Source organism: Emydura macquarii, unplaced genomic scaffold (genome assembly GCF_026122565.2).
Source record: "Emydura macquarii macquarii isolate MOO-44397 ecotype Brisbane River unplaced genomic scaffold, CSIRO-AGI_Emac_v2 contig_3231, whole genome shotgun sequence".
NCBI classification, from domain to species: Eukaryota; Metazoa; Chordata; order Testudines; family Chelidae; genus Emydura; species Emydura macquarii.
The window spans coordinates 490,975-505,126 of NW_027133368.1; the positions used below are offsets into that span (position 1 = coordinate 490,975).

General features: G+C 54.1%; 1 protein-coding gene across 1 annotated transcript; it reads right to left on the reverse strand.

Moving 5' to 3' along the window:
• Positions 1–200: 200 nt before the first annotated feature.
• LOC137142535 (zinc finger protein 436-like) lies at positions 201–8,017 on the reverse strand. The gene is made up of 6 exons (XM_067531949.1): positions 7,880–8,017; positions 7,096–7,258; positions 6,533–6,669; positions 6,323–6,449; positions 4,420–4,533; positions 201–3,854 (listed from the first exon to the last, which is right to left on the reverse strand). The coding sequence occupies exons 4-6, from the start codon at positions 6,408–6,410 to the stop codon at positions 2,494–2,496; spliced, it is 1,563 nt and encodes a 520-aa protein (XP_067388050.1). The 5' UTR covers positions 6,411–6,449; positions 6,533–6,669; positions 7,096–7,258; positions 7,880–8,017; the 3' UTR covers positions 201–2,493.
• Positions 8,018–14,152: the final 6,135 nt, after the last annotated feature.

A 14,152-nucleotide genomic window follows, 5' to 3' on the forward strand; every position in this document is an offset into this window, starting at 1 on the left:
ATCCCCAATAGGCATTTATAGCAATCTAGCCTTCCTGTTCAAAGGCAGGAGATCAGGCAGGGATGATGTCACCTAACTTTGGGGTCCTAGAAGGGTAATTGTCATGGTGACCCTCTCCGAAAGTTTCACCCCCTCACTTGTAGCCCTTTAAAAACCAGAGTTGAGGGTTTTTTTCAAAAAAATTGTGAGGATCAATGGCTTTCTGACCAAAACAGAAAACCCTTTTTTTTTAACCCAAAATTGTATGATGGGTTAATTTCCAAATTTTTCCAAATTTTCCAAATTTTTCATTTTTTTTGCGTCTACATTTTCTTGGTTTTCTTGGTTTTATTTTCTTTAATTTTCCAGTGGAAAAAAGTAAGACAAAGCGGTTTTTCCACCTACAACTTTCTTTCATTTTATTCTCACTCCTCATCTAGAGGGGAAAAAAAGGGGATAGTTAAAAAGCAAGAGAAAGTGGAAAAAGACACACACACAAACAACCCTTTGAACAACAAAATCCTTGAATTGGAGAGGAAAATGTTCTGAATTTCAGATGTTTTCATCCTTTAAAAAAAAATGAAAGATTTTCCATGAAAATCATTTCATTCCTGGAATGTAATGAAAAATTAAAATTTGGACCAGCCTGGCTTTGAAACACGTGAGGCCCGACCCCCAGGGGGTGGAGATTTACCACTTTCTTTTAGGGTCAACCAGCGTAGCGCCTGATCCTTCCTTTTTAACTCTACACGTTCTTCTAATAAAGTTTAAAGGGGGTGATTCCCCTCTGGCTTGGCCTGGTGTTAATCAGGAGTAACCCACTGGAGTCACTGGGGCGGATTCCCCTCTCAGTCACCTTGGTGTAAATGAGCCCCAGCCGTGCAGACAGGTGGTGGAGAGAGAGGAGATTCACGATGGCCACTCACGCCTGGTAGCAAATTTTTACTTGTGATTGCAATCTGAGAACGTGCCCCACAGGAACGGCTCCTTTCCTTTGTCCCACGGCCCTGCTCCCTGCGCATACCAGAGCCGGGGCTTCAGTGCTCCCTGCCTCTATCTCCCATTTGCCCTGCAGCGGCCTCTCAGCTGCCGGCCATGCATCTGAGCCCATTACACCATGGGCAACTGTGACAAAATGGCCTCTGCGGCCACGTCTACCCAGTCTATGGCGCTGAGCACTGCAGCGCACACTGACGGAAGCGGGGTTTCCATTGATGCAGTAAATCCACTGCTCCGAGAGATGGTAGCAAGGTGGGTGGAAAACTCTTCCATCGACCTGGCGGTGTCGCCACCGGGGGGCAGGTCGACCTAACTATGGCCCTCGGGCAACGTAGCTAGGTCGATCTAATTTTTAAGTGCAGACCAGGTCTCAGCTCCCCTCAGTTCCATGGGATAGGACAGTACCCTTCTATCTCATGCTGGTCACAGAGGGTGAGGGCGCCAGGAGCTGCACAAGCAAGAATTTGCCCCATGAACCCTTTTATTCCTGGCGATGAGGCGTGAGAAGAAAAGAGCCAGGTGCAGCTCTCCCATTCCAGGGCTGGCAGTGAGAAAAAAGATCTTATTGCTTGGGGCCCAGTTGATCGGGGGGCGCTGTGGGGTGATGAAATGGCCATGTTTGCAGAGTCACTTTTAGGGCACATGCTGGCAGCGTGCTTTCCAGTGTGAGGTTTTCAGAGGCGCGAGGCCATTGGGTCGCCCCGGGGAGGGGGTCTCTGGTTGAGAGGCCATCCCAGAAATCCCTGGCAGAGAGACCATCGATTGGAGCTGAGCGGGATCCCTGTAACTGGAGTGAAGGAGCCACATGACAGTGGCACTGTGTGTGCGACGATGTTAACCCCTAAGCTACCAGGAACCCCTCTCACAGCCGGGGACAGGGTCCAGCAGCGTCAGCGTCTCTGATCCCAGCTGAGGTATTTATGCCCCGGTGTGTGGCAGGGAGCTGGACAGAGGCAGTCTGTGTCTAAGTCTCTGTTGTCCCCACCCAGGACACTGTGGTGGATGGGGAGCGGGACCCTGCTGCAGGTCAGGAATCTCATCTCCCCCTGGCCTCGGTGATGCGGGTCGGCCTGGATCCAGGGATGGACTCATCTGGCCTAGGGCTGCCCTCTGGGTCGGGTCAAGCTGATTCCCAGTGAGAACTCAACCCTGCTGGGGTGTCACTCACGGCCCGTCACAGCTCAGGGAAGGTTGCACCCAACACTCCTGGGCAGCTCCTGTCGGCTGCCTGGGGGATTTACCAGGGCACAGAAATTCTGAGTTCTGACCCGCTCCAGGAGCCGGGTCTCTGGCGGGGAGACCATTGGGTTGCTCCAGGGGTCTCTGGCGGAGGGGAAATCGGGCCGCACTGGGGATCTCTGGTATACCAGTGAGAACATTGGGCCGTCCCAGGGGTCTGGCCATCCCGGGGTTTTCTCCCACAGGGGTGATGTTAAGTGGAAGTGATGGGTTCTTCTCTCCTTTCCCTGAGGAGGGGATGGGGGCAGCCTGGGGCGCGCTCTCAGTAGTGACTGCTCACAGCATGCCCCCCGCATGCCTCCTGCGGTGCTTGGCCAGGGCCGAGCGGACGCTGAAGCCTTTCCCGCACTGCTCACACCTGTAGGGCTTCTCCCCGGTGTGGGTGCGCCGGTGCCGGGCCAGGTCCGAGCTCTCGATGAAGCCCTTCCCGCAGTGTTGGCAGCGGTAGGGGCGCTCCCCGGTGTGGGTCCGGCGGTGCTTGGTGAGGTGGGCGCTCTGGGCAAAGGCCTCCCCGCATTCCCCGCACCGGTAGGGCCGCTCGCCCGTGTGGATGCGCCGGTGCCGCTCCAGGTGGGAACTCCAGGCGAAGATCTTCCCGCAGTGCCCGCAGGGGTAGGATTTCCGCTCAGGCTGGGGTCCTGGGACCTGCACATCCTGCGGCTGCTCATGGCACTGGATCGCCTCCGAGCTCTCTTTTGGGCAGCCGCACGCCCCCTCCTGCTGGACTCTCCGGGTCTTGGAGCCCAGCCTGCAGTGGCAGCCCTGGGAACCCTGCTCCCGGAGGGGTGTCACCGAGCTCTCCCCAGGGCCCTGGCTACGGCGACCGCATTTCCCCTCCAGCTGAGCTTTCCCGTGTGTGGCCCGGCTCTGCTTGCGGCCGGGGCATCGGCGCATCCTGCCGCCCCCGGCCGTGTGGGTCCGTTTGTGCCGCGTGAGATCAGAGCTGTCCCCGAAGCCCTTCCCGCAGTGTAGGCAGCGGTAGGGGCGCTCGCCGGTGTGGGTCCGGCGATGCTTGGTGAGGTGGGCGCTCTGGGCAAAGGCCTCCCCGCAGTCCCCGCACCGGTAGGGCCGCTCGCCCGTGTGGATGCGCCGGTGCCGCTCCAGATGGGAGCTCCAGGCGAAGCCTTTGCCACACTGGGCGCAGCGGTAGGGCTTGTCCTCCAGGTGGCCGCGCCGGTGGGCGGCCAGGGCCAATGGGTCACCGAAGCGCTTGCCGCAGTCACCGCACTTGTAGGGGCGCTCGCCGCCATGGGCCAGCTGGTGCTGCCGGAGGTGGGAGCTCTGGGTGAAGCGTTCGCCGCACTCGGGGCAGGCGTAGGGCCGCTCGCCCGTGTGGATTCGCCGGTGCCGCTCCAGGTGGGAGCTCCAGATGAAGCTCTTGCCGCAGTCTTCGCACCGGTAGGGCTTCTGGCCCTCCGGCGTCCGCTGGTGAGCCGTGATGTCCTGCAGCTTCTCCAGACCGGCCCCCTGGGGAGTGGGTTTGCTCCGTCTCCTCCCCGCCCCTCCCAGCCTCTTCCCAGCCAGCCCCTGGGAAACGGCCCCTGCAGATCCTCCTGGCAGCATCCCCGGCGATTCAGCTGGTTCAGCACCTTCCTGCAGGGGATTTTCCTCTTCGTTCTCGCTCACCTTCCCATCACCTGCTGGGACAGAGAGAGAATATCCCCCACTGGCTCCTCCATGGCTCAGGCTCAAAGCACTTTACCAAACCCCCATTGGCCAGATGGGGAAACTGAGGCACACAGCAGGGGCCTGACTTGCTCACGCTCACCCAGCAGGCCAATGGCCAAGCCAGGAATACATCCCAGGTCTCCTGGGTCCCTGTCTAGTGCTCTATCCAGTCAGACACACTTCCTGCCTTGAATCCGTTCCCTGTGCTGGGCGGAAGGAACCTCAGAAAGCAGGGAAACAAACTAAAACAGCTGCCGGGGAGATTGGAAAATCAAGGGCTGAATCCCCCACATTTTCACGCAGGGGAGGGGACCAATTCTGCCGCCACACCCCATCCGAGCCCTCAGCAGGGAGGGTGCCGCTGCTGGGTGTCGTCAGGCCAGGTGGGAAGCCGTGAGCGACACCCGCCAGGAGGCTGTGACACCCGCTGGGCACAGTCCTGACTGAGTGAGCGGCCGCAGAGTCAGGGGCACTGATGGGGCCTCGGTGGGACCCCAGCTGTTTATTGCCAGGTCGGCGTTGCCGATCCCTCACCTGTGCCAGTCACTGTTGTGATCTCCCTCTCCTTGGAGCCTCTGCGACCAGGGACGCGGGGCTTTCCCCCTTTTTCCAGCCGGGAGATCGCCTCCGCTTTCAGGAAGGGGAATTCTGCAAGGGGGACCCAGAGAAAGGGGATCAGAACTCATTAGGCGGCGGCCCCACTTCCTCCCCCTCTGCCTGTGGGGCTGTGATCACTGCAACCCACAGCCCCTCCCTGGAAGACTATCCAGGCTGCAAGGGGCTCCTATGTTCCCCCACCCCCTTAATGTGACAAGATGCACATGGAGAGAACCCACATCTATCCCAGTGGATTTATTTAGCCCAGCCACTAGAGGGGGACAGAGCCCCACGCCCATGAGCCCCACACAGCTGGGGTTTCCCTATTCCCTGACTGAATGCCAGCAGGGTTGCTCACTCCAACAGGCTCCTTTGACCAGCCCAGTCCTGTCCCTGTGGCCAGGGCTGAGTCTGCAGAGCCCCAGGCACCCACTAAGCTACTGCGTCGCCAGCACTTGTGATCGTATCACGAGTCTCGCACTATTCAAGGTTTGACTTCAAGCCCCAGCTGCTGGAATCATGAGATTGTGCAAGAATCTCAGTGTTCACTTAAAAAAAATATGTTAAAGATGTAAATTTCTAGCCCAGGAGAGGGTATTGCTTTCAACTCTCAGGGGGGTTTCTGGTCCTTCTGGCAGGCTAGCAGGCTCTGTAGAGAAGCATGTGACCAGGCTCTAGCAGTAGTCAATCTGCAAAGATCCAGCCTACAGCGAGGTGGGGTGAACTTTGCCGCTGAGCCTTAGAGAGAAGCCTGTTTTCTCTCTCTCTGGTTTTGGTTCTTGTGTGTTTGAGTTCTGGAATCTAAGCAACCAAGTTGTGTTGCTTCCAGCTAGAGTGTGTTATGTTTCTACCTCCCTTCTTTGTGTGTATGCCAGGAACGCAACAGGCAGTTGCAGAGACAAGCTTGAAAATGTGACCCTGAGCATGACCCTAACAGCTCAGAAACCAGAAGGCGAAGAAAATAAGCCCAACATTTTAATTTTTTTAATCTCAGGATTTTAAAGCCAAGCTCAGGATTCTGGGGGCCCGAGTCAGGATTTCTGAACCACTGGCCTTGGCAACAGTGTGACGTTGAGATAAGAATAACATCCCCAGTGGTCATCAGAAAGGACAAGCCGTGGTTTTTAACCCCAGCGCCTTTCCGTGCTGGCATGGAATCACTTAGAGACACTGTGGGGAAGCTGGTGGGGTGAAGGGGACGGGCGGTGCCCCCAGTAGGGGATCTCCACACACCAGGGACTCAAGGGTAGCACCTAACCATCGCCTAGAGATTGGACCCTCCCCGTGGACAGGGATTGCGTGTGTCTGACAAGAGACACACGACCATGGGGCTGGAAGGGACTGACTGGCTCACTGAGTCTCCAGCTATCTCAGATGGCCCCATCAGATCATCCCTTTCAAGCTGCAGCTTCAGAATAGCTGTTCCCCAACCTTCCTCCTCTGATGGGTGGAGACCTGCCAATTTCCAGCCTCAGTTTACTCCCGGCCAGTTTATCCCCATTTGTTCTTGTGTCCTGTAGGGTTAGCAGGTCTCCCCGCCTCGCCGGATCTCAGCCCCCCCAGCCTGCGTCTTGCTAGGTTGAACAAGCCAAGCTCTTCCACTCTCCTCTCATAAGACAAGAGTGTCCTGGTGGCTCTTCCTTGCCCCTGGTCCCCTGTGAATCAGACCCGCAGCTCTGCTGCCCAGAAGTCCAACAGCAGGGGCTCGAGAGGGGAGAATCTCAGGCTGGCTTCTGGGGACTGTGGGGCTGATTCCCCTGAAATCTAAAGGACCTAGACCCTATGCAGTGCTTCCGAGACCCTCCCATGTGCAAACGCTCGAGGGGACAGGAATGCTTACCCAGGGACATCAGGGTGTCGTAGCTCTCTTGCATGACATCCCTGTACAGGGCCTTCTGGTGAGGGTCCAGCAGGACACATGGCTCCATGGTGGGTTACGCAGTCACCTCCTCGACTGTCCCTGGCCCCTAGAACAGCCAGAGAACCCCACTCAGAACCTGCTGCCCCAGCCCCAAACCCACCTGCTCACTCACAGGCCCCGCTGCCTCACCTTCCCGCGCTACCTAACCGAGAGCGCTCAGAAAAGCAGCGTGGCCCAGCGGACGGCTCCCGGACCCAGGACTCCGGACAGCAGTGTTCTAGTCCTGGCTCCAGTCATTCCTCCGCTCTGTGCCTCAGTTTCCCCATCTGTAAAGGAAGGATAATGATCTTGACCTTCTTTGTGAAGCACTTGGAGATCTGCGAATGGCGAGCGCTCATCAGCTTCACCAGCCACCTAACCCCTCAGCCTGGCCCACCCATTCCTCCCCTTCAATCCCGGGGGGTTTCTGCCGCCCATGAGGAAGAGGCAGCTGCAGCTAGTGCTCTTCACCGCCACCCCCAGAACCCCCATCGCTTTGGCCGGCTGTGGAGCTGGCAGAGCCTCAGCCAGGCCTGGAGGCTCAGGCACAGACATCCTAGTGAGGTGCAGACAATCTGCCATCCCCCTTCTGGGATGGGGCGTTCCCAGAGCTACTGGGACACTGGTGCTAGGCCGCTGGGGTGGGTGGTGGTGGCGGTGGGGGGCTGGAATATTAGCTCCATGTTGGACACGTCCGTCATAGCCGGCTTTACCCGCTTCCGTGCTCAGGCTCCTGGATGGGCCCCCGTCAGCATCCCCTTCCCAAGACTTCACCCACGAGGCGTGGATGTTATTCTGCCGCTCAGAACAGGGAGTGGGCAGGTTTCAGGAGGGGCCTTGGGTCATGTCACACCCCGATTCCCTCAGGTCCTTTCCCTGCAGACAGAGGAGCTGGATGCTGGGAAAACCCTGGGTCACTTTATTCCAGCACAGACCCCCCCGCCATCTCCTCCACACACAGACCAGGACTAAATCCACCAAGACATTGTTAACCCCGCAGCCCCAGAGTCTCTGACCCCAGGGCAGGAAAAGGGCAGAATCCCAGGGGCGGCTCTGCGGGATCCCCCGGCACCGCCCCGGGACAGCTCGTTCCCAGCAGCGCGGGGACCAGGCAGGGGCAGGAACCGGCTTCTCCTCGCTCCGCTCCTCACCTGGGCCCGGACAGTCAATCTGCCCCGGGGCTGCAGTGACTGGGGCTGGGCAGGGCCGGGAGCCGGGAACCTCCCTCCCCGCTCATCGCCCCTCTGCCCCCGCCAGCCTCCCCCTGCCTCCTCCTGCCCCCTCCTCCCCTCCGGCCGGGAGACTCGCTCCCTGGCCCCTTCCCGGGGCTGGCTCGGCCCCTGCAGGCGCTAAGGGCAGCAGAGCCCGGCTGTGTCCGGGGGGGCAGCAGCTCCGGGACCCGCAGAGCCCCGGGAGCAGAGATGGGGCGAGGAGGGGCCGTGGGGGCAGAGTCACTTTCCTGCCCGGCCCCGGCCCGTTCCCCGGGGCTCCCCTCACCTGCAGCCTCCGGCTCGGGAGCTGGGGTCGGCGGAGCCGGGGCTGGTTCCAGGTCGCAGCTCGGCTGGGCACAGAGGGGCTCAGGGCAGGTCTCTGCCCGGCACAGACCCCGCCGGGGAGCAGCAGCGGCTCAGCCCGGGCTCCCGGCGGAAGAGGAAGCACTAGCTATTAAACAGGCAGCAGGAGGAACCGGTTTCCCCTCCTTGAAAACATTGAACATCATCAGCCCCTGGCTGTCCTCTAGTGGCAACAGCTCATCCTCCCCTCCTCGGCTGCTGCTTGGTGGGGGCTCATCAGGCGGCTGCTCGGTTCCCGAGCTCGCCTGTGGGCCCTAGATGGGGCAGCCCATCCCTCTGGGTCCCCACCAGGGCGCCCAGGGTTAAATGCAGGCCCGCCCAATGTCCTCCTGCGCCATGGAAGTGTGCACAGATCAGAGCGGGTTGGGGCAGGGGCAGGGGCCTTGGTTCAGTCATTTTTATATTGGGGGCCCTGAAAGCCATTGAACAAAACGGTAATCCCTGTATATGAAGGAAGCCGCTTCAAGCCAGGGGGTGCGGCTGCTCCCCCAGGCACCCCTTGTTCGAGCACCCCTGGGCAGGGATCCTCTTTTCCTGCTGTGCAATTGAGCTCTGATCTCTGACTCTGCATCATCAGTGAGAAATGCGCTGCGTTCCTGGGCTCTCCTAGCTGAGATCAGTGCTTAAAGTGTGCGTGTGGGGGGAGAGGGGGCGAGCTCTCAAGAGGACCCAGACCCAGCCAAATAAATAAAAATGGAGTCAGGTCCCTGAGGGGACTTTAAATACCAGCACTGGCCACTGTTGGAAGACAGAATCCTGGGCCAGATGGACCATTGGTCTGACCCAGTATGGCCATTCTTACGTTTTACCAAAGCTGATACGCTCAGGGAGACCCCTTCCTCTTTTCAGACGATTTTAGTCAGTGGCATTAGCTCCCGCTCCAAGGGTCCCATTTCTCCTACGAGTGCTGAGGATCTGGGATGATGGATTATTTATTGTTTATTACTTTTATTAACATTAATAATGTCTAGCACCGAGCAGCCCCAAATGCGGCCCAGGACCTCGTTGCAACAGATGCTGTACGAACACCGAACAAAACTACTCACGCTCTCGCTGGCCATCCTGGCACACATCAGTTACAATCATTGTTGGCCTAGTTTGAGAGTCGCCAGCTTAAAAAACGATGAGTAAGGCCCCCAAATCATGAACTATACTTACAAATCACACCATTGCAAAACTAATAAATGGGAGCTTCTTTTTCTTTGCTTTACTGTTTTCAAACCTTTAGAGGTTCAATTTTTAGGCTTTTCTCCACAGTTTTCGGACTACAGAGCCCTGGTGTTATTTTGTAACTCAGTGCCAAAGCTTCCCCGGTAGATTCTGTTTGTTTTAACCAGAGCTGATGGCCATCTTTTTAAATGTTGAAATGTTTTATAAGTTTCCAAAAGGCCAGCACCGAATTTCAAATTTTGCTGCAAATAAAAAAGGGGACAAAAATGTTGTGAAAACGCTAGCCTTGTTAAAATGTTTGCCCTACGACATTTGATGGGTTTTTTCTCTGTTTCTGTGAAACTGCCAATAAAATACAATTTAAACTTCACCTGTTGAAGTCAGTGCCATTTTTCCTTCATCAATTGTCAAAGCCAGCCACCTCCACTGTATTAACTGAGGCCCAGCTCCTCAAAGATAGTCAGGCTCCTAACTCCTCTGGGCCCGAGAGTCTTTGCTCCGGAGAGCTGCCTGTCTTCTGAAGCAACAGGTGCTCACTAACTTTCTCCAGAGCACACGTGTAACGCTTCTGTCAGGTGGAGTCGGCAGCAACTAGGGCTGGATAACAGGTTCAATATCTAGGGTATCCTTGTGACAATACAACACAACTGGCTTAAGCCCCCAGCTGCTAACCTGGGAAAATGAAACACCACCTCTGGGCAGCCCTAACGGGCAATACTTCCCCTCTCGCAAGCACTGAGTCTGTGTGTGACAACAGAGAACTTTTATTAACAGGGAAAAGGAACCCAGCAGGGCCGGCCCTAGACCAAATGGCCCCCCAAGCGAGAAGTGTCTTGGGCGCCACCCCCTCCAGTTGTTAAACTTTTGAATACCTTATTTTTGATTGCATTTATAGCCCATTTCATGACTTTGATGCACGATTTGCACACATGATTCATCCCTGTCATATAAGACAAGACATGTGCATGCTAGGATCTGTAAATCTGTATTTATTCATGCCATATGTGAACAAATACAAAAATCAGTTTCCTCTAAGCTTAGAGAAACTTTTTGATTTTAAGAATAACTGAAAAGTACTTAACATCAAGACATTGAACTGAGCCCCACCACTGGATGGAAAAAGGAACCCACATACGGAATGGCTGACCGTTTTACTTCAGTCATTCTTTTTTCCCTTTTGTCGCTAACAACAAAAACAGCACCCCAAGTTCGGCACCCCAGGTGGTCGCTTGGGTAGCCTGCCCCTAAAACTGGCCCTGGATTTCACTGGGTTGCAGGGGGAACCTCTGTACTGCTGCTCCGTCATTGTCTTTCATTGCCACACTGTTCCCACCCCAGGATTAAGGCTGAGCCCCTAGACCTTCTCCTCAGTGACTGCAGCCCTAGGAACCCCTGAACAGAAGCAGGGACTCTGAACTGAATCTAATCAGCTCTGCCTTTAGACACTGGAGAGGGGACAATCAAAATGTGTCTAGGACTCTTGAGGCAGAATCCGGAACATCATGGAAGAAAATCTGCCCACACCACCGCTCAGCTTCTGTGGGATCTGGTGTCTCTACCCTCTGCTTAGCAAGTGAGGTTCAGTTGAGGGTGATCCCCTCAACTACAGCAGCCTAAGCACAGTTCTGCAGCCCTTTGCTCCCACAGTCAGGATAACAACCTTTCCTTACCCCCGCGTTCAGTACAAAAGTGATTTGTAACCCAGCACCGGCCAAAACTGATCACTCAGTCAAAGCAGTTTTGTCTGCCGAGCACCTAGGCAGAGTAGGTGTCTCCATGCAAGTACAGTCTGCTCTCCGCGTCTTTCCCCTAGGGCCTCCCTAGATGTCAGGGGAGAGCTCACTCAGACTCTGCTTACGTGTGTGCCGAGTGGGTTTGTTTTCAGAATAATCCCCAGCACTAGTTTCGAGTGGGGGATGGTCTATTTCAAGAGAATCCCTTTTGCCACAAAATCTAGCTCTTCATTTTTATGAAGGAAGATGCTCCAAAGCAGCCTCTGCCTATGTGGACAGTTGGCATGGATGTGCGGTCTATAAACCTGGATTCTAAAGTGAATCCAGATTAAAGGCTCATTCTCCTGGCATTCCTCACTAGAATGGCTCTGTCCACCCACAGGGAATATTTCACTCCATTTCCCCTTCCTGCTTGGGATGAATTTGGAAGTATTTTACCCACGCGCCTATTTTAATATACTTTGAAATCACCCAGAAGATGGCAGAATTATTTATTCTTATACAGTTCCCCCCCCCGTGGCCTTTTTGATCTTCCTATTCAAGAGCTCAAAGACAGGGCATTTAGAAGAAATCCCCTAAATTTCTCATCCTGAATCATGTCTTAAAATGCTGACAGGATGTTGGTGGGTCAAATTGGAGCCCAACCTCCTTAATTTATTTACTTCAAAACATGCTCCTCAGTCTGAAACTGGATGAGATCCGCTCCAACTCAGCCAGGGGTTATGGATCTGGCTAGAGAAACTGTTTTGGTGTAATTCTCTGGCCTGCGCTATACTGGTGGTCAGATGGGATGGTCCCGTCTGGCCTTGAAAGCTGGGGCAATGGACATACCAAGGAGAATTCCCTCCGGTGCAGGAACTGAGGGAGACAGCCGCCAGCTGCCTTCTGAGAATCCCCTCCCACACCCAGGGCATGCTGGGGGTGGGGCTGAGGGTTGGGGCGGCATGTTGTGATATAAGTAGGGGGAATCAGGCCTCCTGACCTGCCTAAATGACCCCAGAGATAGAAGGCACAAGAATGGCTTAAAGTCACCTTAGACTCCCCTCCACCCTGGCGGGTACAGCACAGAACTAGATTTGAAGGCCATAAGTCACCGTAACGACCATCGAGTCTGACCTCCTGAAGCACACAGGGCGGATACCCTCCCCCAGGGATTCCTGCCTCCAGCCCAGAATATCTGGTGGAGCTAGATCAGATCTCGTAGAAAAAGACAGGCCACCTTGATTAAAAGAATCCAAGTGATGGAGAATTCACCACGTACCTGGGTCACTTGTTCCATGAGCTAATTCCCCTAATCACCATGAAAAATCTTCCCGTCTGAATTTATGTAGCTCCAATTTCCAGCCATTGGATCTCATCTTACCTTTGCCTGATAGATTAAAGAGCTCTCTGGTATCAGAAATCTCTCCCTATGGGCTGTGATGAAAACAGTCAAATCTCAGCATTCTCCTGGATAATCAAAGTTACTTTAGGGTCTCACAGAAAGGCAAGGTTTTCTAGACCTCGCGTCACCCTCAGAGCTCTTCTTTAAACCTTTCCCAATTAGTCACCGCCTTTCTGCAGTGTGGGCGGACCCCAGAATTGGACACAGCATCCCTGCAGTGACATTTACCATCAAAAAAAAATTCACACCAAGTTAAATCTAGAGTAGAAAAATTGTAATGGAAATAATTGTGACGGCTCTTTTTTGCTCCCCACTGAAGGAAAGTGAATTTAAAAAAAAATGTTTTTTTATAACAGTTGAAAAGACAACAGATCGAAATCTGCATGGTGGGTGTAGATAGAAAATGAAAACCTCCTGAAACATTTCAAATGAACTTGGGGTTGGCGATACACAAATTAGGGCCTGACCCTGCAGTCGGAGCTCGGCTTTTGCACAGATCAGACTACAGGGTTGGTGCCTGAGAGCTGAGGATCTGAAAGTGACTATGAAATGAGACCTCCAGAGAGCCTCTTTAAGGAACGTCAAGACTTTGTGCTGGACTCGCTACACAGCGAATGAGGTTCCAGAGCCAGCAGGCACCAGATGCTCACATCTGCCCTGCAACTCCTCAAGAGTTTGGGAGAATGTCTAGGTCACTTCTGCGCTGTCCCTCCATACACACACGTCCAACAGGAAGATTTAGAAAAGCTGATGTCTTAGAAATCAGAGTCAAATCTTCAGGAGAGACAGAGAGAGAATCAGAACCACAGATTCCTGCCTTAGTCATAGTGTTATTCACAGGTGCAGCCAAGAGCCATGCTAAAGTCTAGGTGCTCTCTGCTCGCTCCCAGAGCTGGATGACTGCACCAGAATCTCAGCTGTCGTTTTAAGCCCTCATGGTCGGGGTCAAATGTTGGGAAATGTGACATGAGCGTAACTGATGCAGCAACTCTGTCTGTGTCTGCAGAGAGCCTAAGCCAATTGCTTCGGGGAGGTGAGGGGGCAGCATTTATTTTACCCATCTTTGCAGTGAGCTGTGAGCGGGAACATAAAATATTTATTAGACTGATGATTTTCATTTTATTTCTTTGATCTCCATCTTTGAGATCTGAAGGTGGGAAGATCGGTCACGGGAAATCTAACTGCGCATGTAGTAAAAATTGTAGTTTTATTTCATCTTCATCTTTCACATAAAGGGCCAGATCCCCGGCCGGGGTCAATGGGCCATGGTTTCATTGGGGTTAATGGGCCAAAATCCCCAACTGGTGTGAACTGACATTTCTCCATTAGTTTCAATGGCGCGAGCCCAATTTCTAGCGGCTGAGGATTCAGCCCAATATTTTTTTCATTTAGCTCATCAGGTCCCAGAATTTTACCTTGTCGCTTCCCTTGTTCAAATGGCAGATTCTCTAGAGGAAAGAGAGTAAAAGATGGGAGATCCCATTGTATGTGTGTTATCAGTCCTAGGGTTTGTTAATATGAACATAAGACCAGCCATACTGGCTCAGACCAATGGTCCAACTAGCCCAGTATCCTGTCTTCTGACAGTAGCCAATGCCAGGTGCTTCAGAGGGAATGAACAAAACAGGCAATCATCGAGTGATCCATCCCCTGTCGTCCACTCCCAGCTCAGAAGCCTTTTTGACTGTGGCTGCACACTGAGTGGATGCTTTCAGAGACCTATCCACAATGACTCCAAGATTTTTCTGGAGTGGTAACAGCTAATTTAGACCCCATCATTTTTTATGTACAGTTGGGATTCCCCAGTGTGGAAACAGTTAAATCAGTAGTTTATTCTTGTATTTGAAGAGGATATAGCAGTACCAGTATAACTGTGTCCACACTAAGGGTTGTGCTGATATAACTAGAA